Source organism: Megascapheus bottae, chromosome 3, assembly GCF_031878675.1.
Source record: "Megascapheus bottae isolate mThoBot1 chromosome 3, mThoBot2.hap1, whole genome shotgun sequence".
NCBI classification, from domain to species: Eukaryota; Metazoa; Chordata; class Mammalia; order Rodentia; family Geomyidae; genus Megascapheus; species Megascapheus bottae.
The window spans coordinates 29,838,957-29,865,872 of NC_143511.1; the positions used below are offsets into that span (position 1 = coordinate 29,838,957).

Genomic DNA, 26,916 nt, shown 5'->3' on the forward strand with positions numbered 1-26,916 from the left:
GGCCTAGTGATAGAGTGTCTGCTAGCATCCACAAAGGGTCAATTCCTCAGTTACCACATACAAAGGAAAAGCCAAAAGTGGTGCTGTGCCTCAAGTGGTAGAACTCTAGCCTTGAGAAAGCCCAAGAATAGAGTTTTTATTTGCCCACGAACTAGCAAAATAAAAAACAAGTAAAACGTCATAGCTGGTATTCAATAATTATTTCATTGCTAAAATATATACTTTGCTGACTTTAAAAAGACACATCACAAATTATACAAAAATTTTTTTTGCCCGTCTTGGGGCTTGAACTCAGGGTGTGAGCACTGTCCTTGGGCTTTCTCAAGGTTAGAGTTCTATCACTTGAGACACAGCACCATTTCTGACTTTGTCTATGTATGTGGTAGTGAGGAATCGATCCCAGGTCTTCGTGCATGATAGGCAAGCACTCTACAATTAGGCCAAACCAGCCCTACCAAAGGTTTTTGAAAATGTGTTTTGTATTTTCTTTGATCAAATGTATTTTTGTTACTGGGCTCTGGTTTACAAAAAGGTGACCAAACCATGATTGGCTTAGAACAATTTCCAGTTTAGCAAATGTCAGCCCAGGATCTATAAAGGTACAGATAAGTGTCAAAATAACACAAAAACACTGGGGTCCAACTTTGGTTTTTACAAGCTTCTGTAAGACATTGAGTGTGTGTGTGTGTGTGTGTGTGTGTGTGTGTGTGTGTGTGTGTGTGTGTGTGTGTTGGTTGGTTTATTGGAAATGAGTCTCAGAGAATTTCAATTGTCCTGGCTGGCTTCAAACCTTGATCCCTCAGATCTCAGTTCCCTGAGTATCTAGAATTAAAGGTCTGATCCACAGGACACCCAGCTCTGTGAGACATTTATAATGGAAATCATGTGCTCAAATCATGTGCTTATTTGAAATCCACAGTCATTAAACAAATTACATTCCAATTTTAGAACAGGTCAAGAAGAGTTGAAAAGTGTCCAGTTGTGATTGGTTACCACACTTAGGTCTCTGCTACACAACAGATTATGAAGGGGACCTGGGCAAAGCCTTGCAGCACTTTGTCTGATGATGGATATGGGTAAGTTGATAGTTCTGTGCCCTACAGCCTGGACCCCAAGGACCAGGCCTATAAATTCATCTCCTCAGAATCCCTGGCCTGGTAAGAAGGTCTCTAGCTTGCTAAGAAAGTCCCAGGCTTGGAAAGAAAGCCACAGTGATGGATAAATCTTAGCTGTCAATTAGAAGACAGACTTCTAATTCTCATTGACTATGTTAGGCACATGGAGTTCACTTTTTAAAGAGAGTTCAACATTAGCTCCAGCTTTTTCAATATCAGCCTTGTTCTTGTGGTGTAGCCAGCGTTGTTGATAAATATGCACAGCTATTGCAGCAAGTCCAATCAAGAGAAATGCAACAACTATTATTGCACCTGGTGAGAGAAAAAAACAGAAGATACTGTCAGAAATGAACTAAGAACTTGGACCTAACCAGAAGTGTCTGCATGCATCATAGTATCGTTCACTTCTAAATCTTAACAAAGTCAAGCTGCTTTCTGCTTTCTATAGCTATCCCTTCAGATGGAATTGAATTTCAGCTAATGACTTCACACTGAAAGCAAAACCACAACATAAATTTGTAGTCATGTCCCACTTTACACTAATAACCAGTAGGTCTCGTTAGGAGTATGCAATTCTGTCAGAGAAGTCCAAGGTTGTTGTATAAAACACTTTAACCAAGTTTTACTTTGATGCTGACTGAAATCAGGTGATGTAGATGAGGCCCACAGATAGCTCGGAGTAGCTGCCCTCTGGGGTCATGCCTTTTTCTACCCTTTTATAAGACAGAGGTGAGTAATTATACTTAGTGATAGCTGTACTTAATAACATATTATGGGTTGGAGCTTGGACTATGGAGTCATACTCCCAACCCTTTTTATTATAGCTATTATTATTATTATTATTTAATAAAGTGTCTCTTTTTGTCTAGGCTGGCCTAGACCATGAGTTTCCTATTTATACTTCCTACATATTTGGAATTTCAAACCCCAAACTCAACTTCTTATTCGCTGAAATGGAGTGTCACAGTTTTGCCCAAGCTAGACTTCAACTGTTGTCTTCCTCATCTTTACCTGCTAGGTAACTCGGATTATAAGCAGGAGCCACCACTACTGGCTTGCTTCAGCTACTTTTATATGTAGTTCTAAGGGCTTTGCTTTAAAACTATTAAATCTAAGTGAGAACACTGGTAAATAGCCTAATGTTAATCAAGTTATTTGATGACAATTATTGTCGACATTACAGCAGCCCAGCAGTATATCTAACATTCATAAATGCGACTGGATGCTTTTAACTCTGGATCACTTTATTGTTTTGTTTGTTGCTTTTGTGCAGTTCAATGAGGTCCTAAAAAATTGAATATTCACTCCAGAAAGTCTGAGATGATTTGAATGGGAGCCTGATGCATTCCATAATCTCACCATGAATGTGTTTCTGACAGGTCCTCAAGCCTGTCTTTCAGTCTGTCTGACCTCTTTACTCATCTACTGTGCTCCCTAAGAGCTCTGGTTTGCCAGGCTTTACTTCTTTTTTTTAGTTTACCTCCACCTTCTGCTATGTTTCCCTTTGCAAGAAAAATACAGCATTCAGAGAAATGTATCTGTTGAGATCATTCTTTATATAGACTGAATACTTTACATGTAGATGTAGATTTGGTGAGTTTTTCTATACGAGCACCACACTGAAAGTCAATATACTCTACCCAGCAAGTAGCCAGGATCAAAGGCAGACACAAAAGAACTGGAGAGATGGTTGTCCTTAGAGGTTCTGAATTCTACTTGTCTCTCTGTGAGGAGCCAAGTAAGATTCCTCAGGGGACCCACTGGTGTGACTCTTTTCCTTTGAAATCTGGCTACTAGTATTCACCATGAGCTCATAATTCAAAGACCAGACTTTTTGGGCCATAATCAGTTTGACTATGAACTCTGATCTCTGTGATATGAAGGTATCAGCTATACAATTCTATTTTCTAGAGAAAGTGGTACTTTATGGTTGGTAGGAGTTCATTATTATTGTTTCATAGTTGTACAATGTTGTTATTTAACAAAGAAGTTTAAATTCATTTTGCATTATAATGAACACTTCTACTAAAAAAAAATTAAGTAGACAGGATTTGAGAACACACTTAAATTTTTTGTTGTTGATGAGGATGATGATGAGCCACTTTTAGGGCTTGAACCCAGGGCTCGATGCTGTCCCTGAGCTCTTTTGCTCAACACTAGTGGTTCTATCACTTTGAACCAAAGTTTCATTTCCAGTTTTCACAGATTTTCCTGCCCAGGCTAGCTTTGAACTGTTATCCTCAGATCTAAGTCTCCTAAGTAATGAGGATTAAGGGGAAGAGACCAGATAATGAACAGCTGAGGACCACACACCTGCACCTCCTGGGTGGCTGGGCTTCAGTTCCCACACTGGGGAGCCTGGCCTCACTCCCTCCATGCAGCTGGTGGTAGCAATTACTGAGCCAAGGATGGTGACTTGGGTGGCTCCTCCTGGGCGCAGAGTTACCTTCAGTGGAGTAGCACCACCAAAGGTCACAGCTGAGAGGCAGCCAGTGAAGCCACGCGCTGCTGCCAATTGTGTGTCTGTGTCAGCTCCTGGGGGCTCTGCTGACAAAAGATGTAGACAGCAATCAGAAACATGGAGATGCTGTGCAGCTGAATAAAACTGATCAGATCAACCACCTTCTGAATTCCTTGTCTCCTCCTCCTTAAGGAAAGACCCAGCGCCAGTGTGGCCTCAGTGACAGGACAGTAACTTTGGCCAGGACACCAAACCTTTTGCAGGTGCTTCCGGGGGTGAAAACAAGTGAGTGCCTAGACACATTTCCTTCCATTGCTACTGGGATTTAAAACCAGTGCTCTTGGCAAACTGAAATGCCTCTTTGAAGGGAGTAGCCCTCTTGGAAATTTCCTTTGTTCAGTTTTATAGGTTGTAACCAGATGTTGCTGGCTCACTCATGTAATCTACTTATCCAGGAGGCTGAGATCTGAGGATCACACTACTCTGATCTCCCATTAACTTCCAAAAAAAATGGAATGTGTAGCTGTGACTCAAGTGGTAGAGTGCTACCCTTGAGCAAAAAAGCTCAGTGACAGAGCCCAGGTCCTGAGTTCAAACTCTAGGACCAGCATTCAAAACTAAAATAAAATAGCATTAATTAACCAATTAATTATATTTAAAGCAATTTTATTTAAATTCTGTATTCTAATTTAAACTAACTTTATTTAATCAATATGTTTAATCAATTTTATTTGAATTGACACTAACTTTATTCAAATTAACTTTTCAATTGGTTTAAAAAAACAGATCAATTCATTTTCTTTTTCCTTTTCTTTTCTTTTTTTTTCCAGTCATGATTCTGTATTTGAAGAACCCCACAGACTCCACTCCCAAGACACTTGAGCTGCCTTGAAACTTTGGCAAAGTAGAAAAGTATAAAATTAACCCTCAAACATCAATGGCTTTCTTGTATGTCGACAATGAGAAGACCAAGGCAGAAATCAGGAAAGCAACTCCTTTTGCAATAGCCTCAAAAAAATAAAATGAAATACTTAGGAATTAATTTAACCAAGGAAGTAAAGGACTTCTAAGATGAAAACTTTAAAAACCTGAAAAATGAAGTTAAAGCCAAACTAAGGAAGTGTAAAAACCTCTCATGCTCCTGGATTGAGAGGATTAACATTGTGACAATGGCAATCCTGTCAAGGGCTATCTACAAATTCAATGCAACATCCATCAATATCCCAATATTATTCTTTAATGAAATAGAGGAAGCAATCAAAAAATTCACATGGAATAATAAAAAACCCCCATATAGCAAAAGCAATCCTTAGCAGAAAGAATAGCGCTGGAGAGTCAGGCCCAGTGGCTCACGCCTATAATTCTAGCTACATAGGAGACTGAGATCTGCGGATCATGGTTCAAAGCCAGCCCTGGAACTAAAGACCATGAGACTCTTAACTCCAATTAATCACTAGAAGACAGGAAGTGGGGCTGTAGCTTCAGGGCTGATAGCCTTGAGCTGAAGAGCTCAGGGACAGTGCCAAGGCCAAGAGTTCAAACCCCATAACCCACAAAAAAAAAGAAAGAAAGAATAGCACTGGAGGACTATCAATACCAAACTTCAGACTCTATTACAGAGCTACAGTAATCAAAACAGCTTGGTACTGGCCCAAGAACAGGCCTGAGGACCAACAGAACAGAAATGAAGACCCAGAAATCAACCCAAGATCTATGGCCACCTAATCTTCAATAAGGGAACCAAAAAAAAAAAAAATAGGATGGAAGAAAGACAGCCTCTTCAACAAGGGGTGCTGGCAGAACTGGTTGAGCACCTGCAGAAAACTAAAGTTGAATCCTTATATGTCACCCTGCACTACAATCAATTCCAAATGGATCAAAGACCTTGAGGTAATAGCAAACAACCTGAAAACTTTACAGAAAGGAATAGGAAATGCACTAGGGCTCCTTGGCACAGGTCAAAACTTTCTTAATAAAGACCCAGAAACACAACAAATTAAATTAAATTTGGACAAATGGGATTGCATTAAACTGCAGAGCTTCTGTATGGCAAAGGACATAGTAAGTTACACAGAAAGCCCACAGAGTGAGAACAGATCTTCACTAGCCCTACAACAGACAAGGGCCTCATATCTAAAATATACCTACAGATCAAACAATTCAACCTCTCAAAAACAATCCTCAAAGAAACAACCATTCCATTAAAAGGTGGACTAAAGACTTAGAGACTTCTCTGAAGAGGAAATAAGAACGACCAATAGATACATGAAGAAATGTTTAACATCTGGCATTAATGTATATGTTATCTCTCATCTCTTTTGTATATATGCTTATTAGGTTATTTGAAATAGGATAGGGAAGGGGGGAAAACAAGATGAGGGGCAGGGGTGGGGGATGGGAAATGGGGACCAAGACATGAGAAAGGGTATCAATGTTTGTGAAGTAATGCACCTTCTATCTGATGAAGATAATGTAACCCTTCTGTTAATTACAATAAAAAATATGGGAAAAAAATTTAAAGAAATACTTAACATCTCTGGCCTTAAAGAAATGCAAATCAAAAGAACTTTGAGATTCTACCTCACTCCAGTTAGAATGGCCATTGTCTAGAAATCTAGTAACAACACATGCTGGCAGGGATGCCTCCAGAAGGGATTGCTACTACACTGCTGGTAGGAGTGAAACTGGTTCGACCACTCTGGAAAGCTGTATGGTGATTCCTCAAAAGACTGAATATAGAGCTTCTTTATGACTCAGCAATCCCACTCCTGGATATTTACCCAAATGTACAGAAACAAGGACATACTAAAGCTACTAGCACAACCATGTTCATTACACCATTATTTATTATAGCTAAATTACAGTGGTAGGCATTTATGGGATTCAGGGTGGTAATGTTTATTTGTTCATTTGTTTTTGCAGGTACTAGGCCTTGAACTTAAGGATTCACACTCTTAACCAGCATTTTCACTCCTGGCTGGCACTATAGCCCTCTACTTCTGGTTTTTTGCTGGTAGATATATCTACTCGGGGTATCTCTGAGCCTATATTCTTATATCTCAGCCTCCTGAGTAGATAAGATTATAGAAGTGAGATGTCACCTGGCAAAGTGGTGACATTTTTAAAATATTATGTGAAATGAGCAAGTTAAGACAACCATCACCTTAACTGTTTTAACTCTGTTGAAAACATTCAATATCTACCCCTCCAGTAACACTGAACTACATAATATTCAATTCTTTACTATATTCAATATATCTTAAAAATAATAATTTTTCTGAGACTCTTTGTGAGCACGTCTTAGAAACACTTTCACTTACCTGAAGTTGTTCCCAACACAAGATATCTGACAGCACTGAATTCTGCCCCTGATGACAAGATAGCTTGTTTCCTTGCATACTGGTCAACCTATTAAATGGTCCACAAGAAACAGACATCAAATGTGAGCAATTCTGATGGGAAGAGTATTGAAATCAAAGGGAGGCCAAGAAAATGAATAAAGATAAACCATATGTTAGTGCTATCAGGAAGGAAAAATGTAGCTTCCAAAGAGATTTTATAATTGGACAAATTCTCTCATTTTTTCAGTACTTTAAATTCCATTTCCCGCCATTATGTGTTTCCTCTATTTTTCTTCAAAGTTTAATAAGTATATATGACTAGTATAATACACAAGGAAATATAATAAATTACTTAAAATCAGACAGTAGTTTGAACAGTTAAGGCTTTTTAAAAATATATCCTCATATTGCAGATGAATGGATACAGAAAATGTGGTATGTATACATACACACACACACACACACACACACACACACACACACACACAATGGAATTCTACAAAGCCAACAGACAAGATAAAATAGTGGCATTTGTAGGGAAGTGGATGAATCTTGAGTGAATCATGTTGAGGGAGATAAGTCAAGACCAAAGGAACAAAAGGTGCATGGCATCCTTAATATGTGGCTATTCGATCCAAACAGTACAAGAGTGAGGACTCAATAGTTGCATACCCAATGCTATGGAAATGGTAATGGAAATATAAAAACTTATGACTCTATAGATATAACGTTTTATTGCATAGATTAATATGTATCTACGACATACAAACCCTCAGCCTAATTTTGATTATGTTCTAAAATCTAAGTGCCAGTGATTGTATATAGAGATTCCCTTCTTGAACACTCGTTTGTTAAACATGTCATTTGAAATATGATGTAAAAATCAATGTTAATAAATTCTTTAATAAAAATATATATATATCCTCAGCTAAAGCAAGGTTTTGTGTTTATAATGATGTAGCCTTTGGTTTTTTGAATCTGATGTGAATGAACACCCTGAATAAATAGCACCATTAATTGCAATGGTAAACTAGACACTTTCTTGCATATAAGTAAAACGAACAGGAGATGGAACTTGGGACTATGTGCTCACTAGGAACTGGCTCTACTTTTTGTTTTGGGGGGTGTTTTTGTTGTTGTTTTTGCCAGGCCTGGGGCTTAAACTCAGGGCCTGGGCACTGTCCTTTGAAACTCTTTGCTCAAGGCTAGCGCTCTACCACTTGAGCCACAATGCCACTTCTGGCTTTTTCTGCGTAAGTGGTCCTGAGGGATCGAATCCAGGGCTTCATGCATGCTAGGCGAGCACTAGGCTATGCTCCTGGCCCTGGCTCTACTTTTTGAGTCATTTACTAAATCCTGAGATTGGGATTTTAAATGGTTAAATGTTAATAATAACTTTAGACAATCTCATTCTTAACAAAGCAACTTGATTACAGGTTATGTTTTATCAACACAATGGAAAAACAGTGCTGAATATGTCTCTATTATTAAGATGTAGTAGGAAATTTTTATCTTAAGCCATGCATTTGAAGGACTGCTTTTCGTCACAACTGTCCTCGCTGAACTGCTATCTCACCTCTATGAAGACCACAGATGCTACTCTGTCAATCTTCAAGTGGTGAAGCTGCCCATCAGCCAGGGTTTTAAAATCAAAATCCAAGACATCAGGCTCTTTGTGTCTATCCAGCTTGTACCTTATCTGCAAACTTCCTGGAAAAAAGAAAAATGGCATTTTAAATAAAATCAGAATTTCATAAAAATAGTCAAAATCAGTGATTTTCTTTTTTTCTTTTAAAGAAGTATTTTTATTATCTTTATGGCAGTTGCATTCCACAAAGAACTTTATGAATACAATGCATCTTTTTTCATATATTTTATTGTTATTAATAGAAGGGTTACATTATATTCACCAGATAGAAGGTGCATTACTTCACACACATTGATACCCTTTCTCATGTCTTGGTCCCCATTTCCCTCCCCCCATCCCCCACCCCTCATCTTGTTTTCCCCCCTTCCCTATCCAATTTCAAATAACCAAATACACATTTATCCAATATATCAGATAACAAAGTGAGATACTGTAACGATATGAGTTAACCAAGGGACAGCAAAAGAGATGAGAGATAACATAGTATATTAAGGAAAACAGTCAATCATTATATGGCTTTTGTTTCCTTATCCTGGAGGTCCTTACATTTAGTGTCATACTATTTGGCCTTATGTCTCTAGATTTAGTTCTATTGTAAATCTCTGCTAGGAGAGCCCAAGGTTTCTACTGATTATGACAAATGAGGGAGACTATTGGGCCTATGTTCCTTTGAGTCTGGCTTACTTTACTTAATATGATTTTGTCTAAGTCTTTCCATTTCCTAAGAAATGGGGCAATGTCATTTTTTCTGACAGCAGCGTAGAATTCCATTGTGTATAAATACCACATCTTGTTGATCCACTCATCAACTGAGGGACATCTAGGTTCCCTCCATAGCTTTGCTATGGTAAATAGTGCTTCAATGAACATCATTGTGCTAGTGGATTTAGTATGTCCTTGTTTCTGGATGACTGGGTAAATGCCAAGTAGTGGAATTGCTGGGTCATGGGGGAGCTCTATGTTTGATGGAACTGCCATACTGCTTTCCACAGTGGTTGAACGAGTTTGCACTCCCACCAGCAGTGTAGTAATGATCCCTCCTGGTCACATCCCCTCCAGCATCTGTTGTTATTAGATATCTTGATCCTGGCCATTCTAACTGGAGTGAGGTGGAATCTTAGAGTTGTTTTGATTTGCATTTCTTTTATGGCCAGAGATGTCGGGCACAAAATCAGTGATTTTCTTAACCAGCTGATAGGTAAAAAGCAGGTACTGAAGCACACTAAAACATGGAATACAGTTTGAGTTCACTGAACATTTATTTGGGTCTGTCATTCACTTTTTGCTGGAATGATCATTCAGGAACTCTTCCAGGGAAAAGTTCCAAATTCATTTAAAAAATTAGAAATGGCCAGGTGCTGGTAACTCAAGCCTGTAATCCTAGCTACTCTAGAGGCTGAGATCTGAGGATCAAGGTTTGAAATCCTTAGACTCTAATACTCCACTTAGCTACCCCAAAACTAGAAGCAGAACGTGGCTCAGGCAGTCAAGTATTAGCCATGAGGTCAAGCCCCAATACTGGTGGAGGGCAAAAATGGGGAAGTTAGGAGACAATCAGTTACAACACGGAACAAGCAGACTCTTCTAAATTCTCTGCTTTCCTTTAACTGAATACAAAAGATACAAGTTAAACATACGAGTCTCCAAGTTATTTACTAATGTACTATTTATTAAATGTTAAAAACCTTAACCAACACTGAGCTAGCATTCAGTTTCCCTTTTTTTTAAGGTGCATGACTTGTACTCATACTGCTGCTTTCACTCACTGGCTATCACTCTCCCAACTGAACTATACTTCTAACCTCAATTTCTATAACTGGTTTATTTTAATGCGTCATAAGTATACTGATAGCATTTATATAATAAAATCCATGATTTGCATAACTAGGATTTTCCCTAATGTTTTTGTCAGAACTTCATAACAGGAAAAAAGGAGTATGTGATTTATCATATCTACCTCAGTCCACAAACTATCTATATGCCTTCAAGCTGCCTGAAGCAGACACAATTTCCCCCCAGAAACCTGAAACCAAGGCAAGAATGTAAGCCTGGGAAAGCCCTCTATAGGGCTGTGGGTGAATAGCTTTTGTTTTACCTTTGCATGGAGATATGACACTAGTGGTTTTTCACCTACTGATGGATCAGAACAATCATGGATATTGGCTTTTCTGTCTTCTTTTTTCTTTTTCTTTAGAGTGACTTGGACTCAGAAGGTGGGCTGTCCCTGAGATTTATGGTCAATCTACTACTTGAAACAGAATTCCCTTTCCAGGTTTTCCCTGATTAACTGGAACTAAGTGCCTTATGGACTTTGCTACCCTCCTGGCCTGATATGAGTCTTGATGCTCAAATCTCAGCCTCCTGAACAGCTACGATTACAAGGGCTAGCCATTGTCCCTCAGCTTAATCCTGGATTTTTTTTTTCAGTCATGGGGCTTGAACTCAGACCTGGGACTGCTCCCTGAGCTTTTCACTCATGGTGAAAAGCCCTTTGAGCCACAGATCCAACTTTGATGTTTAGGTGGTTAATTGGAGGTAAGTGTCTCCTGGACATTCCTGCCTAGGCAGGCTTTGAACTTTGAACCTTGCTCCTCAGATCTCAGCCTCCTGAATAGCTAGGATTACAGGTTAATCACTCAGTTTAATCACTGATTTTTTTTTTTTTGCCAATTAATCACACAAAAACTGGAAATGGCAGTGTGGTAGCCTTGAGCTGAAGAGCTCAGGACAGCACCCAGGTCCAGAGTTCAAGTCCCACGACTGACAAAATATTTTAGGTAACTGAAAGCTTCCTGGTTATGAGCTAAAACTTCACATGTCAGCATAGTTAGATGCCAGTTTCTGTTAAATTTTCCTTCTTTTATTTCTGTTGAATTTTCTGCCCTTTAAATTTTACCCACCAATTTCTTTGAAAGGGGTATTGTGCGTGTCTGAGTGATTCCTACGGAAATGGAATAATGACCTACATGACTTGCTGTCTCACAGCTGGCATCCCAGCTAAGTAGGAGACAGAGGCATAGGACTGAAATCCAAAGCTGGTTTCAGAAAAAAAAAGCATCAGGAAAATTACTGAAAAGAAAGAGTTGGGCTAATTCTAGTTCTGCCTAGTAAGTGTGAGATTCTGAGTAAAAAATCACTTATTGCCAAATAAAGGTCCTTTAATAAAAAGGTAGCAAGGAAGTATTGCTCTGTTTTCTTCACAGTCCCATCATCATCATCATCATCATCATTATCATCATCATCATCAATTTTCTCATTTAGTCTAGGTTTTTGTGTGTGTTGATTTTGAACTCAGGGCCTAGGTGCTGTCTTGGAGATTTTGCTCAGGGCTAGCATTCTGCCACTTGAGCCACAGCTCCACTTGCTTCTGCTTATTTCATAGCAGCTAGCCTAGTGGATAAAAAGGTCTACTACCCTGTGGTTTTGCTTTCTCATAATAACTAGTGATATCTCATGAAGTTATACATCTAGTCGGGTAAAATACCAATTAATGTCCCGTGCCATTTTAAAAGTAGGCTTATTTTAACTTATTTGTCTTATTATCTTTTGCCAGTCCTGGGGTTTGAACTCAGGGTCTGGGTGCTGTCCCTGAGTCTTTGTGTTCAAGGCTTGTGCTCTACCACTTGAGCCACAGCTCCAATCCTGTGTGTGTGTGTGTGTGTGTGTGTGTGTGTGTGTGTGTGTGTGATTAATTAGAGATAAAAGTCTTGCATGCTTTCCTGCCTGGGTTGGCTTTGATTTGTGATCCCCAGATCTCAGCCTGTTGAGTAGCTAGGATTACAGACGTGAGCCACCAGCGCTCCACAGTTCATAAGTTTTTATTATTTAGTGATATAGCGCTCATTTCCCAGCTGGAATAAGCACTAGACAAGCCTTTGTTCTATGTAATTATTTTCTTCAAACCTCGGTACTTAATTCTGCCCTGACCTCTCGTTCTGAATTCACATACAAGTTTGCTAATATTTCAGTATTTTGTAGTGCACAGACATCCATCGCGCAGCTCCCAGTTCACTCCCTAGACAGGAGCAGATGGGGAGCCAGCGGTCTGCTCGCACTTCCTCGCGGTCTCCACCAGGGGCGCTCGCGGCCCCGCGCCGACTGCCGGGTCCCGGGGCTCCCCCGGCTGCAGGGGGCTGGGAGCGGCGTGCCTGCGGGCCGGTTGGTGCGGTGCGCCCGCGGGCGGGAGCTCGTCTCGGGCGCTCACCTCCCCGGAGTCGCGCGGGCGGGCGAGGACGGCCACGAGATGGGCGCCGCGGCGGGGGCCGTCCTCGGGGTGCTCGCGCTTCTCTCCACGCAGCCCGGGAGCCCCGGCGTGGCCGGACGCCCCCGTGAGTGCAGACCACCTGGGGGTGGGAGGGCGGCGGGTGGATCAGGCTCGGACTTGGACTTTTAGGGCTGTGGTGGCGCGGGGGTGCGCGGAGTCAGGAGGGGACGTTTCCTCTCCCAGTCCCCCTCCACCCCTGCTCACCAGCTTGGTGGTTCATTTTCAGCAGTGTCTAACGGTACCATCCCGCTGCATGCGTTCACCTTTGCCCCTCTCTTTCTCTGTTCCGGCTTGCTTGCTTTTTTTTTTTTTCTGGGTATTTATTTATTTAGCTTGAACTCTGGGTGGATTTTTATTTTTTTCAAGGTTTTATTAACACTGATTTAAAGGAGAAAAAGCCTGCCCGGATCCCAGCTCTTCTAATATGTCTGTGCTGTGTTGTCTGGTTTATTGCGCTGCTGTTTCTGGAGTTTTCTGCGTAGGAGCGTTCATTTCTTAGTTCAAGCGCCAGGACTGGCAGGGGAAAAAAAAAAAGGAAGAAAGAAAATGCACATGGGGTAAACGTTCTCTGCCAGTTAGATTTTAATTTTTGGATGCCTTTTATGCAACTTAAAATGTTCTCAAAACTATGTGATGTTACCAATGCACCAATGCTCTGATCCAAAAATGGAAACACTAATGGTGTAATGTACTCCACGCTACAGAACTTGAGGTGTTACTTAAGTACAAGTATTCCTGTAGTGTTCCTCTTGATTTAGTCTGAAAAATAAATTCATGAGCTCTAAGAAGCTCATACAGGTAATACCTAATCCAGATCAGTTCTTGAAATATCCTTGAATTAATGCAATGCCCGAAACCACACATATGAAAAATTTATAAATACATTCCTAAAATAGGAAACGGTATCTACAAGTGGAAACAGGACACTTAAAGTTGGATATTGCTCTTTCCTGGGTATAAAGTCTTGCATTTGTTAATTAAAGCCAAGAAACAGTGGGGATATGACTGTTTTGAATTTATTCTGGCAAAGATGCTACCATATTTGCTGTTAGAATGAGTAATTGACAGATTAGAAATCCCTTTGGACGCCTCTTCCATTGTCATACAGGGTTGGACTTTGAAGGTATCATAGTTAAGGAGATAAATCTGGTAAAGTTAAGCTCATGGCATGCAGTGTAGTTTACCACCTGGAGTGGTAGAGATAAAGACAAAGATGATTCCTCGTGTAGAGTATATTTTCAGCCATTTGTGAAGGCACAGAAGTTTATGAGATTGGTGGGGCTAAAGGGTTGAAGAATTATGTCAGGTTTCCAAGGACATTGCATTCTGCCTGTAAGAACTAGAGTTGGGGATGTGCGTGCAACATGCTTTGTGGCATGAATACAGCCTTGGAATGATGGGGAAGTGGCTTCTGAGACTCACCACTTCTCAGGGGCCTGAATGGTGCCGTCAGCTACCAGGAACACTGAACGTTGTAAACATAAACTGGCTCCAGTCTTAAGAGAAGTGGTCCCTAAATATCTCTAGGTTCTCCTGATGTTTTCCCTGGTCTGGCGTCAGAAGATCCACTGTTAGGTGGGCACTGAGTGTAGACACCTGTTTCTTTTCCAAACTATGCCTGTGCATGGAGCAAGAGGTATCAAAGTCCATCTGCGGGGTAGTTTCACAGAATGACTTCCATTGGGATGTGTTAAGGAATTAAATATATGGATTTTTTCATTCTCTGTGGCAGATTTTTTTTGCCAATTCTGTAGCTTGAACTCAGGGCCTGAGCACTGTCTTTGGGCGTTCTCAAGGCTAGCGCTCTACCACTTGAGTCACAGCACCACTTCCAGCTTTTTCTGTGTGTGTGGTATAGAGGAGCTGAACCCAGGGCTTTGTGCATGCTAGGCAAGCACTCTACCTCTAGGCCAAACTCCCAGCTCTCTGTGGCAGAATTTTAAGTCTCACTCAAAAGCAAATACTTAAAGATCCATTAATGCAAGTTTGTATACACAGAATTAACATGCCAAAGAAATGAAAAGAAATGGCAATTTCTTAGGGAGCTATGCTTAATGAAAAAAGCCTGAAACTGTATTTTACTTGAGAGGAAAAATACAATAAGTAGGTATAGAAGGGTGTCAAGGGTTTAGAAAGTTCAAGTCTCATTTCACTTAGTTTGGACAGATAAATCAATTATATTTTTTTCTGTCTATGGAAAATTTCACTTAGGTTTGGACAGATAAACCAATTACATATATGTTTTTCTGTCTATGGAAAGTTTCAGATTTCTTTTTTTTTAACATACTTGCCATTTCATTGTAAAGTTTTTGTACAGAGAAATTCAGTCATATATATATATATATGCATGTATGCTTGCACAAGTTGAATGAAAATGTAGTGTGGCAACTCATTATTCAAAATCCAATGCATTTCTAGAAGCTTGTAATTCACATTTGAGCATGAGCTTCAAAAAACAATCCTATTTATAATAGTACCACAAAGAATAAAATATTTAATAAATTAAAGATGTGCAGTTTTGTATGCTGACTTTTGAAAGACAGCTGAAAGAAGTTAAAAATATTCCCAAAGTAGAAATAAATCTCATCTGTTTATGGTTGGATGATTTAATGTTGTCAAAGGTATTCCTCCAATTGACCTACAGATTTAATGTCAGGACTACTAAACTTCCAGTAGGTCTTTTTCTTTATTTGAAATAGCCTTAAACTGATATTAACATTCATATGGAATTTCTTTTTAAAATTTTTACTTTATTGTCTGGGTGATATATAGAGGGATTACTCCTACATTTGTAAGGTAGTGAGTACATTGCATCTTGAACATTATTACCTCTTGTAGTTTTTTTTTCCCACTTTCCCTCTCCCCTCATCCCAAGTTGTAAACTTCATTTTCAACATATTGCCTTGTGAAAATCACTGTTATGTTGGTCACCCTTTGTCCTTTGTCTCATCATCTTGTTTTTTTCCCTTTCCCTTCCCTAATTCACACAAAGAAATAAATGTATATATTATACACTAGGAACCAAAGTCAGATACAGTAATAACAGGGGATAAACCATAAGGGGGAAAAAGAGAGGAAAGAAATAACTTCACATAGTATACCTGGGTTAGTTCCATGTCACTGCTATGGTAAAAAATGCTGCAATGAACGTGGTGGTGCTGGTAACTTTAGATGTCCTTGTTTCTGGACATTTGAGTAAATGCCAAGGAGTGGGATTGCTGGTTCACAGGGGAGCTCTATGTTTAGTCTTTTGAGGAATCACCATACTGCTTTCCAGAGTGGTTAGACAAATTTACACTCCCACCAACAGTGTAGTAGTGATCCCTCTTGGCCACATACCCGCCAGCATCTGTTGTTATTAGATTTCTTGATCGTGGCCCCTCTAACTGGAGTGAGGTAGAATCTCAGAGTTGTTTTGATTTGCATTTCTTTTATGGCCAGAGAAGTGTCTATTGGCCATTCTTATTTCCTCTTCAGAGAAGTCTCTCTTTAAGTCTTTAGCCTACCTTTTAATGGGATGGTTGTTTCTTTGAGGATTTGTTTTTGAGAGATTCAATTGTTTGAGCTGTAGGTATATTTTGGATATGAGGCCCTTGTCTGTGGTATGGCTAGTGAAGCTCTTCTCCCACTCTGTGGACTTTCTACTTAACTTGCTAGCTATGTCCTTTGCCATATAGAATCTCTGCAGTTTAATGCAGTCTCATTTGTTTAACCTTTTTTTTTCCTTCAATTTGTTGTGCTTCTGGGCCTTTATTTTTTCTGGGCCTTTATTAAGAAAGTTTCAACCTGTGCCAAGGAACTCTAGTGTATCTCCTATTCCTTTCTGTAAAAATTTTCAGGTTATCTGCTTTTATCTCAGGGTCTTTGATCCATTTGGAATTGATTCTGGTACAGGTGACATGTAAGGATCCAGCTTTAGTTTTCTCTTTTCTTTTTTGCCAGTCCTAGGGCTTGAACTCAGGAACTTGGGGGCTCTCCTTGGGCTTTCTTAGGGCTAGTGCTCTACCAGTTGAGCCACAACACCTAGGGCTTCGTGCATGCTAGGCAACCACTCTATCACTGGGCCATACTCCAGCCCCTAGATACTTCTTATGAATTATAGCCATTTGATATTAGCTCTTATATTTTCAAAGTACAGATAATGTTTAGAAATATATGAGTTCTAATATATTAAGGAAGTAGCTGAAAAATTCACTTTTGATTTTCTACTTACACAATCAAAATATCTAGAAATGTGAGGTTATTTCCCATCCTTCTTATGTTTTTCTATATACTGGTAAGGTTTTTCAGTTCAATATTTAAGTTTTGATTCCTAATCTTAAAAAATACTTTTTGTCTATTCAATAATCAGGTGCTGGTTTTATTTTTATTTGCCAGTATGAACCACTCATTACTTTTACAAAATAGTGGTTATTCGAAAGAAAATCATACAAACTTCCAGTTAAGCAAAACAGATGTAAATTCTCAAAACTCATCTGTAGTTATTTATTTCATGACTCGTACCTATGCTCTAAGCTTAGTGGCTATTCACATATCTTGTATTTGCGTGGAGAAAATGCCATACGAGGTGGGAAACTAGGCATTACTTTCCAACCTTGTGGTCAATAATGCCCCACAGATAGGTTCAATTCTGGTCAAACTTGAAATACTTACAATCATGGAAAACAGCAAATGCTACACATCAGATTTTAATTCTCAGGGAGAGCTTGCTATTATGCAGTTACTAGCATATCTCAGTCAAAACTGATGATTGCTGCAAATTCGAGCATTTTTTCTACCTGTTAACTAACAATGAAGAGAGATGAGGATGTAGAGGGTAGGAACAGTTTCATCGGTGTATGTTAACCTGTGTGTGATGATGATTTTTCTTGTTCTTCAGACAGTTGTGATGCTCCACTGGCCTGGGGCTTGCCTCGGCCCTCCTTCAGCAGCAGCTCAGAGCTGTCCAGCAGCCATGGGCCTGCATTTGCTAGTCTAAATAGGAGAGATGGTGAGTCTGCCATTGTCAATCCACCCTCATCTCCTTCAAAGAATCTATATTCTTAGTTATTTTCCCTTCTTCTAGCTGAAAAACTAACTACGTAACTACTAACTACATAACTAAGCTATATAGCTCAACTTTTATATAATGTCCATTGAACATGCATGCATTTGAAGTTAAGGAAAAGATTAATCATATTATCATTTGCTGGCTTCCTTCATGCTTATAAGTTTGTATTTATTTTGTTTTAATATCTTTACCCTGTACTAAATAACAGTAAGTGTTCATGAGGGAAACTGAAAGAAAAGATATATTGGAGTCATATATTATTTCCAATTATTTCATTCTGTTTGAGTTGTAAAATATTTCCTTTAAAAATTCCATGAGATTAGTCAAGTGATCTGGTCATAAAAAATAACCAAAACTAAAACCAATAAAGACATGAGCCAATTTCAGAACTACTGAGGAAAGTAACGAAGGTAACACATGATGCCTCTCTGGGATGTGCTTGTGGTTGGGAGATGCCCAAGTCCCAGGATGTACCTCAGTAGGGGAAAGTCAGCAATCTACCATTGAAAATAAGGATTCCTGTCCATCCTAACCTTGTGAAGGAAGATATAGGCTCACTCTTTGAAAATGTATTAGTCTATTCATGCTAGCCTAGTATTACTGAGTACCTTGCTTTTCCTATTGACCAAATAAGAGTTTAGTAGATTGACTAAATGAATGCAGGGAGACTCACAGGGAGACTCTGTTACACTCTCTATTTGTTAAATTTTATTTTCTCTCATATATTTTTAATTGTAATTAATAGAGGGCTTACGTTTATATTCACCAGATAGAAGGTGCAGTACTTCACATGCATTGCTACCCTTTATCATGTTTTTGTCCCCATTTCCCTTCCCCAACCCTTCCCCTGTTTCACTCTCTTTTAACCTACCTTTCTTTCTTTCTTTTGTTCTTTCAAGTAGATTACAAAGAGATTTCAATTTCTTACTTCGCAGTTATGAGGACAATGCATCTTTTTCATATATATATTATTTCATATATTTTTATTGTAATTAATAGAAGGGTTACATTATATTCGCCACATTGAAGGTGCATTACTTCCCATACATTGATACCCTTTCTCATGGCTTGGCCCCGTTTCCCTACCCCCCTCACCCCTCATCTTGTTTTCCCCCCTTCCCTATCCAATTTCAAATAACCAAATACACATATATCCAATATATCAGATAACAAAGTGAAACACTGTAACAATATGAGATAACCAAGGGACAGCAAAAGAGATGAGAGATAACATAGTACATTAAGGACAACAATCACTCATTATATGGCTCCTTCATTCTCCATTTCTCCCTTCCCATTCATACCCTAAAGCTATGTAGCTCAACGTTTATTTAATGTCCATTGAACATGCCTGCATTTGTTCGCCTTCCTCCCTCTATTCATGTGATTCCCTTTTATTGCCTCCCCTCACCTATTTCCCCTTCCTGATATTCATTTTATTGAACAGTTCATTAGTTGTTCAGTTGAGTTTTAATGGGAAAGTTAATTTTTTTATGCATGATGAATGAGCTTAGGAACTGCAACTTAAAGTTAATGCTGCCGCATGTGAATTAATTGTTAGAATAACTACAGAACTGAATATTTCAAAGATCATGGATTAGTAATAGCTTGAGTTCATTGTGCCCATGTGCCAAGCACGGGGTCTTATTAATGATCAGAAAGGCTGGTGGAATTCCTCGGTACCACATACATAGAAAAAAGCCAGAAGTGGTGCTGAGGCTCAAGTGGTTGAGCTCTAGCCTTGAGAAAGCCCAAGGACAGTGCTCAGGCCTTGAGCACAAGCCAAGGACTGGCAAAAAATTAAAAATTTATATCTCTCCATGAAACAAATTATCAGCTAAAGTTACATTTTCAAAACAGTGATTTCTATTCTAGTGGTCATTCTAATGTCAATCTAATATCTCAACTTCCTAATGGCTTCCAAATGATTACAGTAATCAAGTAAGTCCTGAAGTTAGTTTAAAGAGGTTTAGGGGTTGTGTGTTCTGTTTCTGACTTGTAGAGACAGAAGAGTATGGGTTCCTTGATTTGAGCCTTGGGTACTGTAGAGGCTATAAATACTAAGAGGAAAAAAATCCAAAGTAAAAGTTCAACTTACTTCCAATATATTTAATTAAAACAACTCATGTCTGACATATCATTATGATATTAACAGGTCAGTATTATTTAATGTAGAATTCAATATTCCTATTCTTTTCTTGTGATTTTCCTAGAGTTCCCGTGGTTAGAACAGATTATATACCAGCTCTAGTTTACTTAAAGATGTATAGAACAGATAGCTCCTTGGCTGTATATAATCTTTGGGAAAGCAATCCTTTCTTCCCAACTTGTGGTCTGAAAAGTTGCTGGAGGAACAAATAAGTCTGTCAGCTTGTGAAGTATTCCAGTGACTGCCAGCAAACACTTGGACTAGTCTAGAACAGTGTTTCCTACTTGTTTAACCCTCACATCTAGAAATGTTGCATATGGATCATGGAAATTGATTCCTAAGAAAATAGAGCTAAAGCAAAGATTTTTACTCCCCACAAAGTAGACAAAGATGCCTCAGGGTTAAGCCCAGAGCTTTCTGGGCAGGAGCATGCAGAGGGCTGCCTGTCTCTTCCCTGAAGACACCCATGATCTCTAAGGGAAGGCTCTGTTTCCCCTATCCTCTTCCCATTTGCCATATCATGTCCTAGAACTCTAATGAGTCTTTATGGGGAAAGAAAGCCATGTAGCATCAGTGTGATTTGTTTTGTTTTGTGTTATATTGATGTGATGTTAAGTGAGAGTTGCCTGCCAAACTTCCTTGAGCTCCAAGCCAATATTTAGAATATCAGGCCAATATTTATATATTTCATTTTTTTGCCAGTACTGGGGCTTAAACTCAAGGCCTGAGCACTATCCTTGGGCTTTCGCTCAAGCTAGAGCTCTACTACTTGAGCCATGGCACACGGCACAATTTCCAGCTTTTTTTTTTTATGTATGTGGTACCAAGGAATCTTTGTGCATGCTAGGCAAGCACTCTACCACTAGGCCAAACTCCCATCCCTATTTCATTTTCTCTTTTTAGTATCTTATTTAGTTTTAGAGAAGGCATGTTGTACCCTGGCACATGTAGATAACATTTCTAAACCAGTGTACAGCAACTTCCTCACCTTTAGAGGCCTGGGTTTACCTGTGGCTGTAGTTCCTGCTCAAACAAACTACTCCATTTTCTCATTTCTGTTCCCACAAAAAGGAGCTGGTGGCTGGACTCCTCTTGTATCAAATAAACACCAGTGGCTGCAGATTGATCTTGGAGAGAGAATGAAGGTTACAGCGGTAGCCACCCAGGGAGGGTATGGGAGCTCCAACTGGGTGACCAGCTATCTTCTGATGTTCAGTGACAGCGAGAAGAACTGGAAGCAATATCGACAGGAAGAAAGCATCTGGGTATGTCCCTCTGTTGTTTCTCTGTTGAGGAACACAGTATGTCAGATTGTGAAGTATTCCAGTAACTGTGTCTTGCAGCCTATCTGACCAACTATTGAAACAGATCTTCAGAAGCATGAAGGAAACAAGTGGCATTTAAAAATACTCTGTGCAGGGGCCAGGAGTTTGGCCTAGTGGCAGAGTGCTTGCCTAGCATGTACAAAGGCCCGGATTCGAGTCCTCAGTACCCCATACATAGAAAAAAAAGTTAGAAATGGTGCTGAGGCTCAAGTGGTAGAGCTCTAGCCTTGAGAAAGTCCAAGGACAGTGCTCAAGCCCAGGACTGGCAAAAATACTCTGTTTATACTTGATTTATGAAAAAAGTAAGGCAGAAAAATTTAATAATGTACAGAATACTGAATGACTTCTAATTAGCTCTTTACATAGAATGATGTCTAAATGATGAGTTATTCACATTCAGACTATTGTACTTTGATTCTGATAAACAGCAGTTTGTGTTGCATTGGCATTGTCTCAGCAAGTAAACTTCTATTATCATCCTTCTGTGATCTCTGATTAGGGAAGTTTGTAAGAGATCAGGGACACAAGTCTTGCCTTAACATGAACACTGGTCTTTGTGGAGCACTTTTCATTCCTGGGCTATATGTACTTCACTTTGGGACTCCTAGGCATTGTGGCTACTTTAAATTATCTTAAATTATCAGTGGCATATTTTAAATTTTTTTCCACATATTTTTTATTGTAATTAATAAAAGGGTTACATTATATTCACCAGATAGAAGGTGCATTACTTCACAAACATTGACACCCTTTCTCATGTCTTGGTCCCCATTTCCCTCCCCCCATCCCCACCCCTCATCTTGTTTTCCCCCCTTCCCTATCCGATTTCAAATAACCAAATACGTATATATACAGTATATCAGATAACAAGGAGAAATACTGTAACAATAAGAGATAACCAAGGGACAGCAAAAGAGATGAGAGATAACATAGTACATTAAGGACAACAATTGCTCATTATATGGCTTTTGTTTCTATATCCTGGAGGTCCTTTCATTTAGCTTCATACTACATGGCCTTATGTATCTCGGTTTTGTTCTATTGTAAATCTCTGCTAGGAGAGCCCAAGGGACAAACAAGGGAAACCATTGAGCCTATGTTCTTTTGAGTCTAGCTTACTTCACTTAATAAGATTTTTTCTAAGTCTTTCCATTTCCTTACAAATGGGGCGATGTTGTTCTTTCTATCAGTGGCATGTTTTTTTGTTTTTTGTTTTTTGTTTTTGTTTTTGTTTTTTTTTTTTACTTGTGAGAATGTCTTTATACTTCCCTGAGAAGATTTAAATGTTTGTTGGCTTAACTTTTTTTTTTTTCACCCGTACAGGGGCTTGGACAAAGATGCTGTCCTTGGGCTTTCTCAAGGCTAGCATTCTATCACTTGAACCACAGTACCACTTCTAGCCTTTTCTGTATATGTAGTACTAAGGAATTGAACCCAGGGCTTTGTGCATGCTAGGCAGGCATTTTATCACTAGGCCACACTCCTGGCTCACATCTGGCTTAACTTTTTGAATACTCAAAAATATGTAGTGTTTACAGATTTAGTATTTAATATCTGTAAGTCATGTGCTCCAAAGGAGAGGTTGCAAGAAAGGATGCTGGAGCAATTTGCACAATATCTGTAACTGCCTGGTGGAACATGTGGTAGGTGTGAGGCCTGAACAAGATTTGTCAGCAAATGTGTGTGTGTGTGTGTGTGTGTGTGTGTGTGTGTGTGCGCACGCGCACGCACACGTGTGTGTGCTGATGCTGGGGTTTGAACACAAGGCCTCATGCCCTCACTTGGCTGTTTTGCTCAATGCTGGTCGTCTACCCCTTGAGTTACAGATCCATTTGGGGCTTTTTGCTGATTAACTGCAGTTTTATGTCTCATGAACTTTTCTACTTGGCTTTGCTTTGAACCATAATCCTTGGAGCTCAGCCTCCTGAGCAGCTAGGAATATAGTCATGCCTTGTGGTTTATGTGGTATCTAAAGACTGGACACAGATACTGAGGAGTTAGAGCATAATGGATATAGAGATGACAGACGTTCTGGAAATGGATAATAGTGATCTCTTCACGGGATTGTCAGTATCTTAATGACTTAAAATGGCTGTGCCAGTCGATGGCTGATGCCTGGAATTTAGCTTCTCAGGAGGCTGAGATCTAAGTATTATAGTTCAAAGCCATCCTAGGCAGGAAAGTCTGTGAGTCTGTTACCTTCAGTCATCACAAAAGCCAGAAGTAGAGCACTGGCTCAAGTGGTAGAATGTGTCTTGAGCATAAAAGGTCAGGGATAGTTCCCAGTTCCTGAGTTCAAGTCCCAGGACCAGCATAAAATAAAATAAAATAGTTAAAATGGTATGCTTGGGCTGGGAGCTTAGCCTAGTGGTAGAGTGCTTGCCTAGCATGCACAATGCCCTGGGCTCGATTCCTTGGTACCACATACACAGAAGAAGCTGGAAATGGTGCTGTGGGTCAAGTGGCAGAGTGCTAACCTTGAGCAAAAAGTGTCCAAGAGCAGTGCCCAGGCCCTGAGGTCAAGCCCCCCAATTGGCAAAAACACAACACAACAAAAAAAAGATGGTATGCTTTACATTACACACACACATACACACTTATAGTAGACATTATGTATATCCCACAAGATACAGTTTGGGTTTCTTTAATTTAGATATTGGCTGTTTCTTTGTCCTTGTCATGGAAAGTAAAAAGGTGTTAGCTAAACCCCCATTACTTCGAAGCATATAGCTTAACTCAAAGGTTAAAAGGTGACAAAATGATAATATTTGTGGATAGCCAGTTACTGTCATTTCAACCTCATTAGAACCATTGCTTATAAGCTAGTAGATTAGGATATATTTTTTTATGCCTGAAGCAAGAATGCATTCTCTAGTAGTAGATGAAAGAATAAAACAGAAGAGAATTTATCTGAGTTTTTAGAGCTGGCTCCAAATAACCAGATACCACATACTATTGTTCAGAAATAGATGTTAATGTTTATCTAATTCAAAGGAAACCAAGCTCATACCCACATTACTTCCCAGGAGAAATACTTGCAGAGGGGAAGGAGGGTTCACCTGAGGAAGGGGCCACCCTCACCACTCTGTCTTCAGGCAAAGTGAGGACTGGGGGCTCAAGACCTTACTTTTCAGGTCTCTCAGATGAGCCCCTTCCACACAGGAGCAGAGAGCTGGTACTGTGCACCGTTCATTGGAGAGGATCTCTTGTTACTGGGAAATTACCTCCCTTTGATTTTTATTGTAGTTGTTTCGAAGGGATCACAAAGATAAAAACCTAAAAGAACCCCAGAAGATAACAGCACTCCACCTGTATTCCCTTCAGAGTGTTGGTGAAATCCACATAGACTGGTTTCTGTTAACTCATTTTTGATTGTTAATGATGTCTACTTCCCACAGTTTGTGACAATAGATTCCTATTCTGACTCTGAAACAAATCGCTGTGATCAGTTTCCTGCCAACCTCTCTTGTGTTCCTGTCTCTGTTCCATCTCTTGATCAGAAGAAATGTTCCCCTGTTCTTGCCTGAAAGACTCCTTTGGCTCTGCACTGGCTGTGCAGTTTTCCTCTCCCATTTTGCTATTCAGAGACCCTACAATGACTCTAACCCACCTCTGTAGACTCAACTTTCTCCTTTCATTATTGATTTTCCCAAACTACAACCAAATTTGACCCAATGTCCTTGGTGTCCCATGAACATATTGCATCTTTCTACCCTTTAGTGTCCTGTAGATATTCACAATGCCTGAAATGCTACCCTTTTTCTATGATCTGTTTAAATTCCATATATTACTGAAGTTCTACCTCTTCAGTCTCACCTATAGACTCTTTCCTGACTTAATTGCAAAGTGGACCAGCTGCATTTGGTGCAAGTTAAGATGTGTCCCTGGTGTTCTCCTGTGACCTACAGTTGGCCTTAGACTGTGGCATCTCAGAGCAGAGTTCCACTCCTTAGTATTAGCCCAGAGCACTTCTACTTACTGAAGCAATTTCTCTAAGTCAGCATTATGAGTGGAATATTTCAGGTTTTTTCTTTTCTCTTTCCTTGTTTTGTGGGTCATGGGGCTTGAACTTAGCCTGGGCACTGACCCTGAGCTCTTCAGCTCAAGGCTACCACCCTACCCTTGAGCCAAACTCCACTTCCCATTTTCTAGAGGTTAATTAGAGTTAAGAGTCTCAGGTTCTTGTGTGCCCGGACTGGCTTTGAACCTTGATCCTCAGATCTCAGCCTCCTGAGTAGCTAGGATTACAGGTGTGAGCCACCATGCCTGGCTCGTATTTTCAATTGTAAGTAGCTTGCCTGCTTGCTTGCTTGTGTGTATACACATGCTGCTCATACAAAGACAAGATCACCTAACAACTCACACCCCTGCCATAAAGGGACACAGATTATATTGACATTTCACATCATAACTCACCTAATTTTAAAATGAGAATAAAATAATCACATACAAGCATAGTTTTGGGGAAAAGTCAAACTAATTCTCTTCATAGAGTAAAAGAATTGATAGTAGGCAGTGTAAAAAATTGTCTTATTAAAACTTAAAAATGACAAATTAAAGGTATGTTGCAAGAACGTCTTAGTAAATTGTAATGGAAGTAGAACTTGGGAGATGTCCTTGCATGGAGGTTTAGTTGTGTATTCACCTGTGCATTTCTGGATACCTGCATGTGTTTTTGGTCTTAACATTTTCTATTTATTTTAAAAGATACACTAGAATCTTCGTTGACTTGGATCAGTGTAGTCCAAGATTCTCATCGTAGCCCCCCCCTTTTTTTTTAATATAATGGCTTTTGTGTGTCACAATGGTTAGATGCTTGTGAGCACCAAGGTAACTGGAAATGAGATGAGGTGAGCTACTAGGAGTCATGCAAATGATCCCAGAAACTGCCTCTTCATTCCTTATTTGATATCCGGAAGCCAAAGAAGCATTTTTAGAAAGATTCTAGCAAATCATGTAGCTTTCTCAATCTACATATATTTGGAATTAAAATACCATTTTCTGCCAGTACGATCATCTTTGTATCACCACTCTTTCCTTGCTCAAAGCAAGAGCGGTAGGCTACCCTCTTAATATTTCAGAGTACAGTTCTGAATACACCAGCTAGCCTTAGTTCTGCACATGTTAGAGAAAGGGAGCTGGTTTTGTTAACTAATGGGAGGCTCATTCCTCCATGGTATCCCCCTACATGTGGAAGGCTGAGCTCTGGAACCTCCAGCCCCTCTAACTTTTCAAACTCAAGTGCATTTATTCCTGTTGTCAGAAAAATTATGCTTCCATTTTCCACCCTTGTTGCTTCTTTCATTCTTCTTCTCTTGCTTTGTTTGATGAGTCCTTGTCCCTGGCACCAATGTGCACACAGTTCATGAAACACAGTAGCATCTTTTCTGGGGTTGGTGTGGGAAAAGGGAGTCAGGGCAATCACTGTCACTTCCAGTTTGCCCAGAAAAATTAGAAGTTCAAGTAAGTTAAAAGATTTAGACACAATCTAGAACTCTGAATTAGATTTTCCAAGTTAAGAAATAGTTTTTCTTTAAATCATCTATCATTGTCCTACTCAATT

The 26,916-nt window shown here is 39.6% G+C and overlaps 2 protein-coding genes across 2 annotated transcripts in view; one reads left to right on the forward strand and one right to left on the reverse strand.

The window, feature by feature from the left end:
• LOC150065146 (periphilin-1-like) overlaps window positions 1-12,558 on the reverse strand; it is a 19,667-nt gene extending 7,109 nt beyond the window's left edge. The window contains exons 1-3 of the mRNA XM_090329310.1: window positions 12,477-12,558; window positions 8,494-8,627; window positions 6,897-6,984 (exon numbers count right to left, since the gene is read on the reverse strand). Coding sequence (XP_090185436.1) covers window positions 6,897-6,984; window positions 8,494-8,627; window positions 12,477-12,558 — 304 coding nt within the window. The remainder of the gene's footprint in view (window positions 1-6,896; window positions 6,985-8,493; window positions 8,628-12,476) is intronic.
• Window positions 12,559-12,808: 250 nt separating this feature from the next.
• The window catches only part of LOC150065147 (contactin-associated protein-like 3), a 52,543-nt gene continuing 38,435 nt past the window's right edge, over window positions 12,809-26,916 (forward strand). Inside the window, 3 exon segments of the mRNA XM_090329311.1 lie at window positions 12,809-12,897; window positions 17,713-17,819; window positions 21,100-21,293. Of these exon segments, the coding sequence (XP_090185437.1) occupies window positions 12,809-12,897; window positions 17,713-17,819; window positions 21,100-21,293 (390 nt within the window).